This window comes from Mobula birostris, chromosome 4 (genome assembly GCF_030028105.1).
Source record: "Mobula birostris isolate sMobBir1 chromosome 4, sMobBir1.hap1, whole genome shotgun sequence".
NCBI classification, from domain to species: domain Eukaryota; kingdom Metazoa; phylum Chordata; class Chondrichthyes; order Myliobatiformes; family Myliobatidae; genus Mobula; species Mobula birostris.
Genome location: NC_092373.1, coordinates 49881027 through 49901143, shown reverse-complemented (window position 1 = coordinate 49901143; position 20117 = coordinate 49881027). Strand labels below are relative to the sequence as shown.

The following is a 20117-nucleotide window of genomic DNA, read 5'->3' as shown; positions in this document are numbered from 1 at the left end:
ATTTGACAATTGTTAGGCATGTAAATTCTCCTAAATATATGGTAACACAGTCTTTGGCTCAACAACATGATGCATTTCCCAATGGATGAGTTATCTTAATGAGGGTAAATATATCAAAATAATTAGTGCTGTTATTATAAACTAGGCTCAAAATACAAATATTAAGAATGAGATGCAATATTTACAATGTTTTATCATAGTAACTCCAGACATCCCACCCTGCAAAAACTCATTTCAGGGAGGTAGCACCATCAATTTGCAGGAGACTTCCAGGAGAGGTGGGATGTCTGCAATAGAGTAGCTCCTTAGCAGCTGGCCAGCTAGTTTAAATAACGTTAGCTATGCTAATGAACAAATGACACCAGTTAAACTCACCTCAACATGTCTTTTACAGTCCTAACCCACCATGGGCAATAGAAAAGTCACTGTTGCAAACAGTGCAGCGAGCAACATTGTCATTATTTTTGACCCCTATTAGGCAGAGGTACACTTTAGTGTAGTCTGGGGTGACGTATGTTTTATATTTTTTTGGAACACTCTGCAATGGCGCGCTCTCGCTTGCTTTTCTCTCGCTCGCTCTCAAAAAATTGATTTCCGTGATATTGTATATAATTTTCGGGCATCAGGGAGCCACTATTAATATGCAGGAGACTCCCGGAAGTTCCGGGAGAGGTGGGATGTCTGTAACTCTTTATATTGCATTCCTGTTGGTTTAGCAATTCAACGGAATCTCTGATGTTTAACATCCCTATGCTTATCCCTTTTTATCCCCCAAATTGAATCATAGGTAGGTAATAATGTATCGATTATATTTCAGATAATCATCTTTTTTGCTAAAAATTTAAATATCCCTGATATTGCGAAGCATTTAAAGTGTATAAACAAATTGCAAAAATAAAATCACCCAAGAACATTGTGAATACATAATAAGCAAATTGCCATCTTTGTTTTAAATAGTTTTCTCCCTCACATTTGAGATCTCCTTTGTCATGAATTAGGTTGTAGATTCTGTGTTGGGTCAACTTTGTGCAAGAATAGTGAGCAGATTCTGTGTATTTTAGCAGAGGAGTGTACTGCCAGATTCACCATATAGAATTTGCCAGTAACTGCACAGCTAAATATGACCCACTTGTCACAAACGGTTAACATATACCATCAAGATTCAAGCCCAATATATTTGATGGAAAAGCTGATTAATATCCTAGCTTTAGAATACTCACCTAAAATGTTTACCCTTTTGTTCTTTCCACAGATACTGTCTGACCTACTGAGCATTTCCCATATTTCTTTTAGTCTGTGAGCCAGTAGGGTTGGTCAGTACCATCTGAGGGGAATGATGCTTATAGTGATTTTTGGCAAGGTAGACATCTCAGAAGTTAGAAAATATGTGATAGCATATACCAGTGGTAGCTTTATTACTTCAAGTAAGTAATCACTTCTTGTATATATTCCATATCAACATCAGTACAGCAGAAAATGTTACCCCACCCCCGCAAAAGGTGAAAAACCTCATTTGAAGAGATTTCTGGAGTTTTATCAATGTCATGATATTTTCCATATTGTTATATCAAATCAAAACAATCTTAAGCTTTTGTCATAGCATATAGGATTACAGTACAATAATTCAAATGTGGGGTTCCACACGGCCATAACCTAGCCTCCATTTGCTTGTAAAATGAATATATTTAATCAAAGATTGCTTTCCGTACTTTTTTTCCATACTTTCATAACCTATTAATAATCATAATAATTTTCCAAGTCTTCCACATCTTCATCTGAACTTTCCACACTCTCTAAGGTGGATGCCTGGTTACACAGTCTGCCAGTCTACACATGTCAGTACACCTGAGGCCACTTGCAACGCACATACATCTGGGGCGCGAACATTTTTTTGAACAGTTACAGGCCAGTAGATCCAGGACGGCATCAGGTGCTGGCTGGCCTTCTATCCAGTGCACCACCAACTGTTCAGCTTCCCCTTCTCTCTCCATCTTCCATCCTCTGCCAGCAGGGCTCGGCAATTGTGTGTTCTTCTCCATATACCAGCCTGGCAGTTGGCTCACTGTGCATATTTTGTTAAGCAGTCCTTGCATGTGGGAGCTGATAACTTTCGACCTCATGTTTTTTGGCACAGAAAAGGTGATACCTGAGCTCATTGACCTTGGTGGTCGATGCTTTTGGGGCATACAGGAGACATGTAAATGCCTCCAGTTTGTCCATCAGTTCTGGGGAGAGGTCCCATTCCTGACCCAACTCTAAGAATGTGTCCTGAGTTTCCCTATTGCTGGTCAGAAGTTTGAGAGCACTTATCTTCCCTTTGCCTGCAAAAGTGCTTACAGTGTCACATCCTGTATATGCATGCAAGCCGATGAGGGCCCTACAAACCTCTATGCCAACAGTGGCAGCAACCTTCCAGATGACTACAAGCCTTGTATGGGTTCTAGTGCCACACTTCTGGAACAATGGGGCCTCAGTCTTGGCACAAAATGCTAAAGACACGATAAAGACATCTGTGTCTTCTGAGCAGATCACCACAGATTGGTATCCCTCTCTTGTGGCATAGGCAGCATGGAGAAGTAGGCGGCCATCTGCTTCTTGTTGACACTGAAGAGCTGACACCTCCTCACTGTCTGTAACATTTGTCATTCACAGTTGCATACAGAATCTTCTCCTGTAGCTTTGCTCTGTACTCCACCTTCCTCCATTCATGGACTATGAAGCTAATGAGACTATTTTTGTTACTGTCTTTGGTCAGGAAGCTCCTCCACTGCCTCACCATTTGTGTGCCTGTGATACTTGCAACTCATGACCAGTCTCTTCACCCCATAGAGATCTTTCACTATTCTTGATAGAGTTCTCCTTGTATGTGTCGAACACAACATCTATTCTGCTACTCTGACTGCCTTCTCTCAGAGCCATACACAGAACTGTTGTGGCAACATCTCTGAAAGTAACTTGATCACCTTTCACTCTTTGGACCAAGTTCATTCCATCAACCACTGTAGCAGAGTTTCCTGGGAGTTGCTGTTCTACTGCTACATTTTTCTGTAAGGTTGTGGCTAAAGTAGCTTTATTTGTCTTTCTCAGCAATCCTTCTGGTGTGGTCAGGGCCCAGGGCAATGGTCCAAGGGGATGAGAAAGGATATTCTCCATACGTAGACTGTGCCTTTGTGCCATCACTATGATGTGTCCAACCAAAGACCTGTCTGCTTTCAAGATGATCGCCCTCCCATTTGATTTCACTTCTCTCTTAGAAACATAGAAAATAGGTGCAGGAGTAGGCCATTCGGCCCTTCGAGCCTGCACCGCCATTTATTATGATCATGGCTGATCATCCAACTCAGAACCCCGCCCCAGCCTTCCCTCCATACCCCCTGACCCCCGTAGCCACAAGGGCCATATCTAACTCCCTCTTAAATATAGCCAATGAACTGGCCTCAACTGTTTCCTGTGGCAGAGAATTCCACAGATTCATCACTCTCTGTGTGAAGAAGTTTTTCCTAATCTCTGTCCTAAAAGGCTTCCCTTCTATCCTCAAACTGTGACCCCTCGTTCTGGACTTCCCCAACATCGGGAACAATCTTCCTGCATCTAGCCTGTCCAATCCCTTTAGGATCTTATACGTTTCAATCAGATCCCCCCTCAATCTTCTAAATTCCAACGAGTACAAGCCCAGTTCATCCAGTCTTTCTTCATATGAAAGTCCTGCCATCCCAGGAATCAATCTGGTGAACCTTCTTTGTACTCCCTCTATGGCAAGGATGTCTTTCCTCAGATTAGGGGACCAAAACTGCACACAATACTCCAGGTGTGGTCTCACCAAGGCCTTGTACAACTGCAGTAGTACCTCCCTGCTCCTGTACTCGAATCCTCTCGCTATAAATGCCAGCATACCATTCGCCTTTTTCACCGCCTGCTGTACCTGCATGCCCACTTTCAATCACTGGTGTATAATGACACCCAGGTCTCGTTGCACCTCCCCTTTTCCTAATCGGCCACCATTCAGATAATAATCTGTTTTCCTATTTTTGCCACCAAAGTGGATAACTTCACATTTATCCACATTAAATTGCATCTGCCATGAATTTGCCCACTCACCCAACCTATCCAAGTCACCCTGCATCCTCTTAGCATCCTCCTCACAGCTAACACTGCCACCCAGCTTCGTGTCATCCGCAAACTTGGAGATGCTGCATTTAATTCCCTCATCCAAGTCATTAATATATATTGTAAACAACTGGGGTCCCAGCACTGAGCCTTGCGGTACCCCACTAGTCACTGCCTGCCATTCTGAAAAGGTCCCGTTTATTCCCACTCTTTGCTTCCTGTCTGCTAACCAACTCTCCACCCACACCAATACTTTACCCCCAATACCGTGTGCTTTAAGTTTGCACACTAATCTCCTGTGTGGGACCTTGTCAAAAGCCTTCTAATCCAAATATACCACATCCACTGGTTCTCCCCTATCCACTCTACTAGTTACATCCTCAAAAAATTCTATGAGATTCGTCAGACATGATTTTCCTTTCACAAATCCATGCTGACTTTGTCCGATCATTTCACCGCTTTCCAAATGTGCTGTTATCACATCCTTGATAACTGACTCCAGCAGTTTCCCCACCACCGACGTTAGGCTAACCGGTCTATAATTTCCCGGTTTCTCTCTCCCTCCTTTTTTAAAAAGTGGAGTTACATTAGCCACCCTCCAATCCTCAGGAACTAGTCCAGAATCTAATGAGTTTTGAAAAATTATCACTAATGCATCCACTATTTCTTGGGCTACTTCCTTAAGCACCCTGGGATGCAGACCATCTGGCCCTGGGGATTTATCTGCCTTCAATCCCTTCAATTTACCTAACACCACTTCCCTACTAACATGTATTTCGCTCAGTTCCTCCATCTCACTGGACCCTCTGTCCCCTACTATTTCTGGAAGATTATTTATGTCCTCCTTAGTGAAGACAGAACCAAAGTAATTATTCAGTTGGTCTGCCATGTCCTTGCTCCCCATAATCAATTCACCTGTTTCTGTCTGCAGGGGACCTACATTTGTCTTTACCAGTCTTTTCCTTTTTACGTATCTATAAAAGCTTTTACAGTCCGCTTTTATGTTTCCTGCCAGTTTTCTCTCATAATCTTTTTTCCCCTTCCTAATAAAGCCCTTTGTCCTCCTCTGCTGAACTCTGAATTTCTCCCAGTCCTCAGGTGAGCCACTTTCTCTGGCGAATTTGTATGCTTCTTCTTTGGAATTGATACTATCCCTAATTTCTCTTGTCAGCCACGGGTGCACTACCTTCCTTGATGTATTCTTTTGCCAAACTGGGATGAACAATTGTTGTAGTTCATCCATGCAACCTTTAAATGCTTGCCATTGCATATCCACCGTCAATCCTTTAAGTGTCATTTGCCAGTCTATCTTAGCTAATTCACGTCTCATACCTTCAAAGTTACCCCTCTTTAAGTTCAGAACCTTTGTTACACATACACATACCACTGAATGTTTTCATTGGGTCATGGAATTTCTTTGCTGGTGGGTCTTCCTCTAGTCTCTCATCCTTGAAGGTTGCATAGCATTGCTCACCAATCTCACATGCCTTCATCAGGTCGGAGCCAATGTCTTTGGGGGCTGCCATTGCCGTAGAGATGCTAATGAGGTCCCGCTTCTCTGCAAATGGGTTGACCCATTCATATATGAGGCTAACCACTGCTGAAACTGCTTCCTCCTCTTTCTGGATTCTTGGCCGCTGTAGCTCCGCATGACAAAGCTCTGATTTGTTGCCTTGCACCATCTCCCTTAACTGTCCCAGGAATGCACTGCGGTGCTCAGCTGTTATGTAGTAACACTTGATAACTCCAGCATTCACGCTGAACCATGATGTGTCTCCAGGAGTCTGTGCGCCTTTGTTCACTGTGGCTTCAATAGCCTGGTCCACAGGGATCTGCCCAAAGGGGTTGTTACTTGACAGCTGCACTGAGAATTGGCCTGTCTTGAAGGCCGCATACACAGAGGGATTCTTCTCTGGGAGATTCATCATCTGAGCAAAGTAAGGGGACAGGTACCTGGCATAATTCATCTTATCATAGGCAAAGCACCATGAGATCATGGTTCTTAGAGCAGGGAGGAGCAACTCCCAGTCCCCCTCACAGAAAACTATCACCACTGCAATGCTATCACATATTTTCTAGCACTAGGGGTGTATACCTTGCCAAAAATCACTATAAGAATTATTCCCCCCAGCTGCTACCGGTGGCCCAAATTTGGGGTCCTGGCTCATGGACTATTTGCCCTTATTTGAGGCTTCTACTGAGACTACTTAAGATATTTCAGGCAAGATAATAAGGCTTTGTGCAAAAAGGCTGAATTAGTTGGCTGCAAGTTGCTGGGAAATTGTGAGTGAGTCTTTGCATATTAGCGTCTGACATTGGAGTCCAATGTCAAAGTGCAAACTTGCAGCAGATTAATCCTGTTGGGGAATCAGTACGTCTGTTCATTTCTATGAAGAAAAAAGGTACTGCTTGTTTCCTGAATTGAATTTAAATACACTTTTTTTAAAAATGAAGAACAAACAAGTATTCAGTTTGATTTCTTAAATTTCTAATCACTTACAATTTTCTTTTTTTGAATAATGTCATGTTTCTGAATCTGGGGACACTGAAAATACTTGGCTATTTAGAAGCCTGTCGCTGCCCCAGGATGTGGTTCGCCTTCTGGCAGTATTTTTCCCTACTGTTTCATAGGAAGTGTTTGATTTGGCCTAACTTTGTGACAGCATTAAGTTGTGCAAGGTCTCTCTACTTCTGACTAGGAAGCTTCAGGCACAAGTTCACACTGACATGTCTGCTAGAGGTGAGTTTGCCATCACATCGATCAAGAGTGAGTCTGGTGACTACGTAAGATCATAAGAAATAGGAGCAGGAGTAGGCCATCTGGCCCGTCGAGCCTGCTCCGCCATTCAATAAGGTCATGGCTGCTGGCAGCTTGTTATGACCTACGATCTTTCTTACGGCAGGCAAAACAAATCAATACCTAAACTAAATATTCAGGCGAGAATTGCTTGTCTATAATAAACTGAATAAGATTTCCTCAGAAGCTCGAAAGGCATCTTTGTTCCAAAATGTTACTTTGTATTTTACGTGGTTAAGGTACATGTCCAGTCTTAATATCGATTACGGATACAGTTTGCATTCTTAGTAATTTAAATTGATCAGAATCAAGGTTAATCTGTGGTTCACATTTAGATCCCTTACCCCAGTGAAGTTCTGGAACTCAAACCCATTTCAACGGATTTCAGCACATGAACCAGACCTGGATCTTGATGGAGAGGAGAGGGAACACTACTCTGTACGTAACGCTACTTTTACATGTGAAACCAAAGCCCCAAGGCTCTTCTCAGGTGATCGTTACAAAGATCATGGAGCTGTCCCTGGTTTCCTGACTGATAATTATTCTTAAACTACTACTCCCAATGTTTTCTGGTCATTAGCTTTTTCCCCCCCAGTTTTTCAGAACCTTAATATGACACAGCATACTGTTACAATAAAATCTAGGATTACAACAGTGTCTCCATTTCAATGGGACTTCCTAAGGTTGTCAAAAGCACGATATAAATGAATTTTATTTGATGGTTAGCTCATGTATAAATACTCAACAGCATTTACTGCAAAATAACTTACTTCCAACCAAGGTTACAAATTTTTCTTCATAGTACTGTAAGAATATATTCAGATTTCCCTGCTGCTATCTTACTAAATTTTACAAATTTGTACAAATTTTCTAACAAGTTGGCAGTCTCATTATGAGAAGCAATCATAAGATCTGCCTTAGTTTCTTAGCAATTTTGTAAAAGAAAAGAATAAATTGTAGAAATGCTTTCCCTTGGTTGCAAGAATAAAAAAAATACTGAAACTCCTTTACCAGTTAACAAAATTACTGAAAAACAATGTTGTCCTTACTTGTAAGCTCCCAGGTTTATGCAACTGATTCCCAGATTGTACCTTGACCGGATGAAGCCAGGTTGAATTTCCAAAGCCCTTTGGTAAGCCTCAACAGCCTCTTCACTCCGATCTCCATTTGCCAAAGTGGCTCCCAGGCGATTCCACAATAAATAATCCTTGGAAATATGAAAAAAAATCTTAAGAGTCATCTTCATTCTATGTTGTATTTCATTTTGAGCCAAAAAAAAACCCAACTGGGAACATTCACATAAAAGGGAATGCAGAGAGTACCTTCTCACTGCATCCCTTTTATTTTATCTGTATTTAATTAGAATAAATAACATAATAACTAACATTTAATGCAGAAAATTTTGCATAAGAATAGTGCATACTTCAAGATAGTGACCTTGAAATTACTTACTAAATATAATTCCACTTGTTTTTAAACATTCCAGCAACACTTAGAGATTTAACCTTGCACCTTGGGTAGTTATCAATTACTGTGTGCAAGTACTGTGCAAAAATTAGAGTCAAAGTGCTTACCAGCAGAGTCATCTGGCAGTCTTCCACAAATTTCAATTAATACTAAATTAATTACTGTTTTAAATATTTGGTAGATATTTGAGAATAATAGGTATCAAGTGTATGGAATTAGGCCGCAAGTCACCCATAATCTCACTGAGCAGCAGATTCTGCTCAGGGATCTCCCAGAAGTGCTGACTGCACTATCAATAAAATCAATTTTCAGAGCAGTTTCTTTGGTAGTTAAATGAATGAACAATTTGCACTGCAGTTGCCAAGATTACCATGCAGTAATTGTGACTGGAGGTAAATTTGCACTTTTAAGTGACTTATTTCATGGCACTTTCAAAATGACATTGATATTTTAATCTAAAATATCAGTGCAAGGATAGGAAAAGAAAATGGGCTAGGAGTACACCACTGTACAAGACATGAATGTTCTTTTTCAAGATACTGTGAGTCGAGAAGGAAGAACACTTAGGTGAAAACTTCCATCATTGCTGGAAAAAGTTTGCATTCTATGAGATTTAGCCGTAATGAGACTAGAATACTTAATTCTGTGAGAATTGTACCACCAACTTTCACTAACTGTACAATTACAGTTATGCACAGAAATTGAGAAGTTGCTGTCGCATTTTACTCTCCCCAAAATTCCATTTTAAAAAAAGTTTCATACTCAGGAACTTGTAATGAAATAAACCAGAACAGTGTGCAGATACTTCATGCTGAATACATAGGAATTAATCACGCCAGACGGTTAGGTCAAATCTATTATTAGCTCATGATTCTTTTTAAACTATGTAACAAGTGTTATTTACTGTATGTCCTGGATTGAGATGTGCAGCATCATTTCTGATTTATAACTATTGCTGGAGTATTCAAACGTAACATTCTTCAACTACTTTTTGTCTGTCTCTTAGTCCAATCTTACTTTCCTTTTTTGTATACTGAATTAATTACTTAAACTGACATACCCTAGTTAGGACGCCACATTACTCACTAACTTAAGAAACAGGAGAAGGATTTGGCCAATCAGCCCCTGCACCATTCAATATGACAGCTCATCCAATCCTGCCCTCAACACCATTCCACCGCCCTACTCTCTCCCCTCGTCTCCCTTGTAACTGTTTGTCAGTCTCCACTTTGAATGCAGTGACATGACTGCTGTGCAGGTCTAAGCCATAGAAACCTGAAGATTCACAATCTTTTGAGAGAGAGGAAAAATCCTTCTTAACCTCTGTCTTAAGGGAGCTGCCTCCTAGACCTGAATACCCCACTGAAGGAAATCCACTCAGAATATTGATTGTTTTAATCAGATCACCTCACATCTTCGGAACAATAAAAATACAGGCCCCTTCACTCATCAGCCCCTTGATCTAAAAAGCAACCTAATAACTCTGCCCACGCCCCCCCCCCGGCAGTACCTCCAATGTAAGCATATCCTTCCTTAAAAATGGAGACGAAAACAGTATGCATCACTCCACATGTGGTCTCACTGGTAGGGTTGCCAACTTTCTCACTCCCAAATAAGGGACAAAAGTAACAGTCAAATACGGGACACTTGTGCTTACCCCGAGAAAGACTACCATGACCATGAAGCCTTGCGCGGGCACCTGTGTGCGCGTGCACATGCGTGTATGTGCCGATTTTTTTTTTCTCTACAAATCAGTTTTGGTGATTCTGTTCAGTGAAACTACACTGTACATACATTATTTCTACATTATATAGGCTGTGTATTTATCATATCATTCCTGCTTTTACTATATGTTTGTGTTATTTTAAGTTTTATGTGTTATTTGGTATGATTTGGTAGGTTATTTTTTAGGTCTGGGAACGCTCAAAAATTTTTCCCATATAAATTCATGGTAATTGCTTCTTTGCTTTACGCCATTTCAGCATGAAAGGTTTCATAGGAACGCTCTACCTTAGTGGGGGGAAATACGGGACAAGGGTGGTCCCATATGGGACAAACCAATTTAGCCCAATATACGGGATGTCCTGGCTAATACGGGACAGTTGGCAACCCTACTCACCGGTGCCCTGTAAGTGGCATCAAATCTTCCCTATCCTGTGCCTTTGCAATAAAGGATTAAACAAGGCAACACTGAACAGAAAGAGCAGGACCTTGGAATGCAACGTGACATGAGGATTTGACTAGAGCAGCAAGGCCTTTGATAAAAACCCTGTTTGGAGTTTCATGTGTTTTTTTACTATAGAGTGTATATACAATGGTTCAGCAGACTTGATTCCCATGATGGCGGGACTGATGGACAAGGAAAGATTGGGTAGGTTAGGCCTACATTGACTGGAGTTCTGAAGAGTAAGAAGAATCTCCTAGAAACCTATGAAATTCCAACAGTGCCGGACAGACAAACTGAAAGGAGGTCGTTCCCACTGGCTCGAGGGTTCAGAACTAGGGCTTACGGGATACAAGAAATATGATTTAGAACCAAGATCTGGAGAAAGTTTCTCACCTAGAGAGAGGTTAACTTGTGAAATTCTCTATCAGAGGCAGTAGAGATTAAGTCTTTAAATATATTCAAAGAGGTAGATATATTTCTTGATATCAGGGGATTAAACAGAAGTAGAGAGAAGATGGGAACGAGGAACTGGAGGGATGATAATGAGGAATTGTGCAGCAGGTGTAAAGGACTAAATGACCTTGCTTTCTATGTTTACCCTCAGCTCTCACTGCAGCTTAGTAAAATATTAATGTTCAATAGTAAATTGTGTCCTCTACAACTTTTCGAAAATATCTGCACAATAATTTTGTTATATTCTCCTATAGGTGATTTATCTACCTAGTTATGTTGGACCATGTGGCAAAATGACGAAAAAAATGAATATTGAACCATTTTAGATACTAAATTTAGGCATTTTACTTTATTAGAGTTTATTTCTGAATTAGCTTCTAAAATATAATGAAAAATGAACAATCCTTATCTAAAACTGAAATCATGCTGGAGTGGGTTGAAGTAATGTTAGCATCCAATTACTTAAAACAGTGAGATCTTACCTGTGGTCTAATCGTGAGGGCAGCATTGAAAGCTTCAATGGCTTTGTCATATTCTCCACTGAGATTGAAAAGCACACCTAGTCCAGTCTGCAGGTCTGGATCTATGGCATCTGAATTCTGATGAGCAGCTTTCAAAAACAGGTCTTTTACTTCTGCAAGGAACAAACTAAAAAGATTTAAAGTTACTGAGTATCAATTAAATGAGAATGTTTTTCCATTTATACATGATTCATTCACGGCTGCAGTCAGATGCAAATTATGTATAACAGTACATTTCGTGACTTTGCAGTAATTATGTTTTTCAAAACAAATACTTCACTAGTTTCCAAAACACTGATTTGAATTTACCTTCCTCCTGTTTCTTTGGATTCCCTCCTTCCAAGAGCTGGAGAGCCAGTTTTTCCCCTTATGAGGTACTTGTACTTGGGGTTATGCCTAATCCAATTTTTCAGGGCTTCACTGGCCTCCTGTTGCAGACCAATGTTGGTGAGACTTACTGCTAATGCCATAAGGGCATCCAGGTTACAAGACTGCAGCTCTAGACATCTAGAAAAACAAAATGAAAACACATTTCTTTCAAAGAATGTTGTGGCCCTACAATTTCAATTCTACATCAAACTGAATGCTCAGAAATAACCGTGTACAGCAGGAGACTGAGGACAGCTATACAGAAAGACAGACATAACTTCGTGAAGATTTTATATGTAGCCCCCCTGGCCACCTTCAGGGTTGCTCGGCTCGCTGTCGTCTAGGGAAACAGCCCTCGGCCCCACCAAACTGGGGAATTCGTTTGTGTGGATGCTGTGTGAGGTACCCCACCCTGCCCAAATAACAGACAATACACCAGATACAATTAAATGATTTACAGTTTATAGATATTACTGGAACTATACAATTAATAGAGAATAAAATATAAAAGGAAAATCAAAGGCGCCAGACTTATCAAAGTTCAATCTCTTCATGCACAAACAGGTGGAGCTCAGGAACCTTCTTCACCCTGCGACCCCTCGGATCACCTTGACCGGCCGCCTGGGACCAACAACGGTGGTCGACCAGACGCTCCACACGAGTCCGTCTCCGTCTCCGTCTCCTCTCCTCGCCAAACGCCCCGCTCAGGGTCCGACCCCGTTAGCGGACTCACAGCAACTGGTCCATCCTCTGTCTCTCTCTCCCGCCTTCTACCCCAAAACCCCGCGCATACAATCTCTTACAGACACACCAAAAACATAACAACTATCGCAATTGGTTCATTTGTCCTTTTATCAACAGATAATCCAAAACAAGCTGCTAGCGGGAGGACTTTCTCAGCAGTTAACATAACAAAGAAGCCCTTTCAATTATAACATAAAAAAGAAGCCATTTTAATTAGACTACGCAGTGACATAAGAAAAAGAAACCCCCTTACGTATAGTACTTCAAGAAGTAACAATTTATTAATACCAAATGAAGGAGGTAGTTATTTAATGTATTCAAGGAAATGTGCATAATGACTAAAAACTTTCACTACCTTCAATATCAATAATTGTACTGTCAAGATGAAAATACATGCTTATAGCAAATAGGAGTTTGTAGTTTACATTGCCAACAATGGCAGGCATTACTCAGTTTTTATGGAATACTCAAAAATATGTTTATTCAGATCAGAATTCCAGATTAGTCAAAATTAGTTCTGTTAAATATTTCAGAAAAAACTGGATTAGCTAAACTATAGAAAACAGCAATAGTAACATTAAAGTTCCTTGATATTTTTCGTAACAATTATATTCTTTGCACTTTCTTACATTAACCTCATATCACTTGAGTCTCTCAATATTTACTAACTGAGTGATTAAGTAGAATAGTGAGTAGAAAGCCTGAGAGATCAAAGGCCAAAATCAGTGAGTCTGGAGGAGGAGGCCCAAAGGTCACGTTTTTGAGGTCGGGTCAGGGACTGGGTTTGCAGGCCCGATGACTGTGAGTCCAGGGTCAAGGGCTAGTGGCCCAGAGGTGGGCTGTCCTGGGATTGAAAGCCTGTCTGTGTCTGTGGGTGGGAGGTTTAGGAAAGGGCTGGTTGTGGTCATGTTTTATTCTGTTGTTTTGTTTTGACGTTGGTATTACTGTTGCTGATGTGGTTCTGCTGAACATTGTGACATACTATGGTAGTGCTGGAATGTGTGGTGACACTTGCAATCTGGCCCCAGCACCTCCTTTAAGCAAATCTTAATGCAAACAATGCATCTCGCTGTATGCTTTGATGTACATGTGAAAAATAAATCTGAATCTATATTCTCAGAAGATTAGATAAATAGAAACTGATCTTATTTAATATTTGAAGGCCTCAGAGGACTTGACAGTGTTGGTGCTGTGTCCCTAATTTAAGAATGCAAAATTGGAGAGCGTCATAACCTCAGGGAAAGGGTTTGGATTGAAGTGATATGGAGCTTTCTACTCAAAGGACTATGAATCTTTCGAATTCTCTAAATCAGACTTTTTTTTTAACGTCCAAGACCGACTGATTTGTGATGCTAAGGAACTAAACAGATACAGGAACAGACAGGAAAGTAGAGCAGGTGTAGAAGATTAGACAGGATTTTCCTTCTAAGGTAATGGACTACACCTATTGCTGCTCCCGTTTCTTCTTTTTATAGGAATGCTGTTAGTCAAGAGTCAGTTTGGAGGCAGAGATGATGGAAGAGGCCATTCAAATGATTCAGTCTCTATTAGGAGACCTTGGTTCTACTCTACTGACTTGTGAGAACTATCACTATCACTTGTTGGCCCAACAAGTCTATGTCTGCTCCCAGGGAAATCATATTCCTGCACTAATTATTGATGTAAACAATTCTCCCCACATTCCCATCAGCCCCCTGATGGTTCTATCCAGGAATAATCTAAAGCAGACCCTGCACATCTTTGAGAAGAAACTACAGCACCCAAGAAATCCACACGGTCAAAGGAAGAAAGTACAAAATCCTCATAAGACAGCACCAGAGGTCAAGATCAAACCCCTAGTGCTGCTGCTGAGGCAGGAATTCTATCAGCTGTGCCACTGACACTTGGAAACATGGTCATCTGCTTTGACATTCTTGTATATTTCGTGATATTCTACTTTGTGCTAATTATCAGTCCATTAATTCTTTTTCTTAACGAGATGGGGTTGATGTACAGAAATTTGAATTCATCCATTAATTATGGTGAAACTTAGCTCTAACTGCAGCTTGCTGAATTTTGTGTTTATGATAGATGTTTCTCTCCAGTTGGTGCATTTTGTCAATGTCAAAGGTCCATTTGAAAGCAAGCATGGGAAGGTCAGGGTTCAATGATAGAGAAAGCTACTACGTACAAAACCAGCAAAAAATGAGCGAAACAAATTATTTTAACAATTATTTTGATGAGAAGGTGTACAGGAGTGAAGTAGATCGGCTAGTTGAGTGTGGTCACAACAACCACCTTGCGATCAACATCAGGAAGAGCAAGGAACTCAAAGAGCAAGAAACTGGGAGATTACACACAAGTCCTCATCGAGGGGTCAACAACTGAAAGGGTGAGCATTTCAAGTTCCTAGTTGTCAACATCTCTGAAGTCTATCCTAGACTCAAAATACTGACACAATGACAAAGAAGGTGCACCACTGGGTATACCTCATTAGGAGTGTGAGGAGATTTGGTATGTCACCAAAGACTAACAAATTTCTATAGATATACCATTGGGAACATTCTGATTGTCTGCATCACCATCTGGTAAGGAGCTCCAATGGACAGGATTGGAAACACAGCCCTATCATGGACACTAGTCTCCTCACAGTCAAGGACATCTTCAAAAGGCAATGCCTCAAGAAGGCAGCAAACATCATTAAGGACCCTCACCATCCAGGATGTATCCGCTTCTCTTTGCTACCATTGAGGAGGAGGTACATCAGTCTGAAGAAACACACTCAGTGTTTTAGAAATAGATTCCTCCCCTCTGTCATCAAATTTCTGAATAGACCATGACCCCATGAAAACTGCCTCGTGCTTTGCTCTCTTTTTGCATTATTCATTTATTTGTTTACATTTCTTTCTTTAAGTGATAGCAAGTTTTTAATGTACTGCTGTCATAAAACAACAAATTTCATGACATACATATGTCAGTGATAATAAAACCAGATTTTGATTCATTTTCAATTTAGTTTATTTCACTATAGACTTAGAAATGATAACATTCTTGTAAGACTTTTTTTTAAATATGACTTTTTTTAAAAAAGAGTACAACCCTTGTAAAGTAGATAATCAAGGCATGTATTATTGCAGTAATTTAATGATAGGCATATTATTTTCCCCAGTTCTTGAGGAAAATATATATTTCTGTACTTCTACAAACTCATAGCCATGTTTTCCTGCTATTAAATGAATTTTCATTAACTGAATTCAAATTACTTTGATTTGTAAACCACATACAGTATTTTAAAGAAGTTTTAATGGTTTGTTATGATTTACCTCTGGAGAGCAACAATTGCAGCTTGTTCATTTTCATTATCTGCTTGGGTGGTGCCCAAGTACTGCCAGGCCTGTGTGAATATAAACAATAATTTTAATGCATTTGCAATAAAATAAATCTTTATAATCACATACTAAAAATAGAAAAAAAAACTCTCCTAAAAGTTTTGCTGATAAAAGATTGATCTTGATTCACAATTCAAGTGAGTTACACGTCCTGCAAATTAAAACAGGTTTGATTTCTAAATTTTCCTAGTACAGGTGAAAGGATTGCTGACCTGAAATATTAACTCCTGTGTTTCTCTCTCCTCAAATAATCTCTTACCCAAGTACTTGCATTATTTTCTGCTTTTATTCCAGATTTCTAAAAAATACAGTTGTTTGATTTTCAAGCTCCTGGGGTAATTTCATCTGCCATGAAGTGAGCGTAGACATTTTGAACATATTAGATAACCAATCCCTTTTCCTATTTATCAAAAATAATAACAAATACCTCCAGTATAATCCTTTATTGATAGATCAGATATTTCAGGCTAAAACAGTCAATAATTACAGGAAACATACATAGAAGGTAGTTAAAACACAAAACAAGATGCCAGCAGAGGATAACATTTTACATTTTAACCACTTTGCTGCTCTGAACATCTTGCAATTAAGAGAACGGATTTGAGACATTGTGCACAGAGCTAAATCTGTCAGGAATTTTATAAGTAGGTTTATTTGCAACAGAAGATGTCCAGCATACATCCCTTGTTATACAGAAATAAAGCCCTCCTGGGGTATGCAAATTAGTAGATAAACTTTTAAGAAGCCACATCTGCCTTCAGAGTTCTGGATCTGAAACTTCATTAGTTGGGTAATGTCTACTGTCGTAGAGATGCTCTTTTCGATGAAGTATCTGGTAGAAGCAGTTAGAAAAGTGAAAGGTGCAGAAGCTAGAAGGAACATAAAGAGTTAACAACTCTAACAAACATGTTCCAAGAATTCTCTGCTCCTGCTGCTCTGCTCTCCAGTATATCCCAAACGTTAAATTGCTCAGAATTCTCCTGGAACTTCCCTACTTTTTCTTTCTTTTTTCTTTTATGACAAACCTGAAAATCGACCTTATTTTTAAAATCAGTTCATGTCATCTGTTCTAAAAGCCCCTTTGTATTTCAAATCACAGATTTTGTCTGTTAAGGGACATTTGAGCACTGCAAAACATTTTACTATAATATAGGTGTAAAAAAAAAATGGAAATCGTTTTTATTTGGACTGATCTCCAAATGAGTTAGCTGGAAAAGGTAGAAAGAGAAAGGGGGAAAGAGAGAGATGTGGCTGATAGGACATCTTGCTGGGCTGCATCATGTTATGGCCATATATTCAAGGCTTGAAACTGCTTCCATGTGCAGACCAGCACAGGCAAGCAGAGTGCTGCTGCCCCTCAAGTCTTGAGGTCCTGGTTTTGATGCTATCCTTTGGATGGAATTTGCAATTTCTCTGCATGACGCCAGGCACGCTGGTTACCTCCAACATCCCAAAGGTCCGCTGGTAGGTAAATTGGCTGTGGTAAATTACCCCTTAGTTAACGTCGCAAAAAGATTAAGAAGGGAGTTGATGACATGAGAGATAATAAATTACAGGGTTATGGGCAAGAGAGGGGGAAACAGCACTGATGGCTCCGAATTGACATGGAATTTGTGGGTTGAATGGTCTCGCCCTTTGCTTTAAGGATATGCACTAACCATTCTGCTGTTCACCCTCTATTTGACGTTCTTCACCCTCTAGAAGTATAAACGGTACAATCATTCATACGGCAATCCGATTAAAAGTAGCATGCCGATGCTACACTAACCCAGTGAAAAGTGACTTCTTGAATTATCAATCCTCAAAACCCTTAATTTATCCAAGTGATACAATGTAACGAGCACAGAGAGTCTGAACACAATGACAAAAGGGTAATGCGGGAGCAATAACTATGTTGTACCTGGATGATTGTTTAACGTGCTGAAATCTACATGCTTATGGACTGAGAACTGGGATAAAAAAAACCTAACTCCATTTCTTTTGTAGGTATTGTCTCACTATATTATAGGCAGTGGACATGCAATGCTCAGCTGCTGCAGTGCAAAATGTGACTGGTGCCATCATGGCTCTGGGCACTTCTACTCGAATTGATACTGAGGGCTCAAGACATGCCAAAAATCTGTTCCCTAACAGAGTGCTACATTGCTGATGCTCTGGATCGTGACTCTGGTGTTGGCTCCATCATCTGCGTTCCTACACCACTTGAGGTTTTGTTATTCTGCGCTCACCAGCCAGCCCAGGCTTGTCAGTCACGAGGAAAGGCTGCAAAAGGCAGACCTGATGGGAGTTTTCTTGAAGTAATTTGTCGTGAAGATATTCCCACAGTGCTGAAATGCAAGATAATTCCATTGACAAAGGAACAGTGATGCATTTCCAAGACAGAGAAGTGTGTAACTTGAAAATTAATTATTCACGTGGTTTCCTTCTCAAGCACCTGTTGCCCTGGCCTTCAGCTGGTAGATGTGATGAGTTCAGGGTATGCTGCTGGAAAACTCTTGGCAAAATCTAGCATTATATTTTCTAGGTTATACATTGCAGCCAAATTGAACTGCTGGTAGAGAGAGTGATTATCCAGAATGATCAACTGTATAGTAATTAAATATTTGTTGTGTACAGTGCCAAACCTTAAAAATCAGCATGAATTGGTCCTAGTCACACATAGAATGAGCTTCAGGCCATGGACAGTATTGTTAAAGCTAACTGGTTATTGAAACAAACTCATGCTTGTGAAACATCAGTATCACACAATTGTATCTTATTTCAGCTCAAATGATCGTTGGTCTACACTCAGTAGTCACTTTATTAGGTATACCTGCTCATTAATGCAAATGTGTAACACCCAATTATGTGGCAGAAACGCAATGCATTAAAGCATACAGACATGGTCAAGAGGTTCAATTGTTCACACCAAACATCAGAATGGGGAAAAATGTGATCTAAGTGATTTTGATCATGGAATACACACAAAATGCTGGAGGAACTCAGCAGGCCAGGCCACATCTATGGAACAGAGTAAACAGCCAACATCTCAGGCAAAGACCTTTCATCAGTCTTGATGAAGGGTCTCGGCCCGAAAAATTGACTATTTACTCTTTTCCATCGATGCTGCCTGGGCTGCTGAGTTCCTCCAGCATTTTGTGTGTGTTGCTTGGATTTCCAGCATCTGCAGGTTTTCTCCTTTTTTTGATTACGAAATGATTGTTGGTGCCAGAATGGTTGGTTTGAGTATCTCAGAAACTGCTGATTTCCTGGGACTTCAATGCACAACAGTCTCTAGAGTTTACAGAGAATGGTGCGAAAAACAAATATAAAAAAAAATCCACCAAACAGCAGTTCTACGGATGATAATTTTTGTGAACAAAGTATACTTTATTCAAAAATAATGTACAAAAAACCATTCAATGACTTTCAATCCTTTACAGACGTTTCCACTATATTCTATACATTTCCACACTTTTAGCCACTCACGTGGCACCCTATTGTTTCATCGTTACACACTGCTGATGAGGGGTATACTCCCCACTACCCGACCCCTCCCAATCCCGTGGGAGAAGAACCCTTGTGACGACAAACCAAGTTATCAGACGATTGATGCTAATGAGAAAGATAAGGGAGACAATGGAGAAATGTTCAAAATGTTAATGAGAGAGGAGAGAGAGATAACAGAAAAGAAACACAATTCAGAATATTGACAGACCGGTTGCTTTGAACCTGAACTGTTTGAAGTTTGATGGACAGGCGATACCCTACCAGGGGGATAAAAAGAACAGGATCGCTAAGGCACGGCAAACACCATGAGCTCACAAGATAACAAGACCCTGGAAGAGCGGTGTGCCCCCACAAGTTGGTGGGAGTTTGGAGGTCCGGTTCGCGGGAACTGACCATAGACTCACGGTGCAAAGGTACGATCGGTGGGAATCTGGTGTGTGTGTCCGCCCTTGCCTGGGTGCAGGGTTCACCGCGGAAGAATCCGGAACGGAGGGGTCACAGTTGGTGACCACAGCGGGATAGAAGACATAAAAGGGTCCACCCGAAACCAACTGCGAAGAACATCAAAAGTCTGCCTGAATCAAATTTACATCTCTCTCTCTCCCTGCCCCCCCCAACGGCACAACAGCGATTAC

The 20117-nt window shown here is 40.5% G+C and overlaps 1 protein-coding gene across 1 annotated transcript in view; it reads right to left on the bottom strand.

The window, feature by feature from the left end:
• Positions 1-20117, bottom strand: part of pex5la (peroxisomal biogenesis factor 5-like a) — a 178381-nt gene that overhangs the window by 553 nt on the left and 157711 nt on the right. The window contains exons 10-13 of the mRNA XM_072254557.1: positions 15928-15998; positions 11822-12019; positions 11474-11639; positions 7954-8111 (exon numbers count right to left, since the gene is read on the bottom strand). Of these exons, the coding sequence (XP_072110658.1) occupies positions 7954-8111; positions 11474-11639; positions 11822-12019; positions 15928-15998 (593 nt within the window). The remainder of the gene's footprint in view (positions 1-7953; positions 8112-11473; positions 11640-11821; positions 12020-15927; positions 15999-20117) is intronic.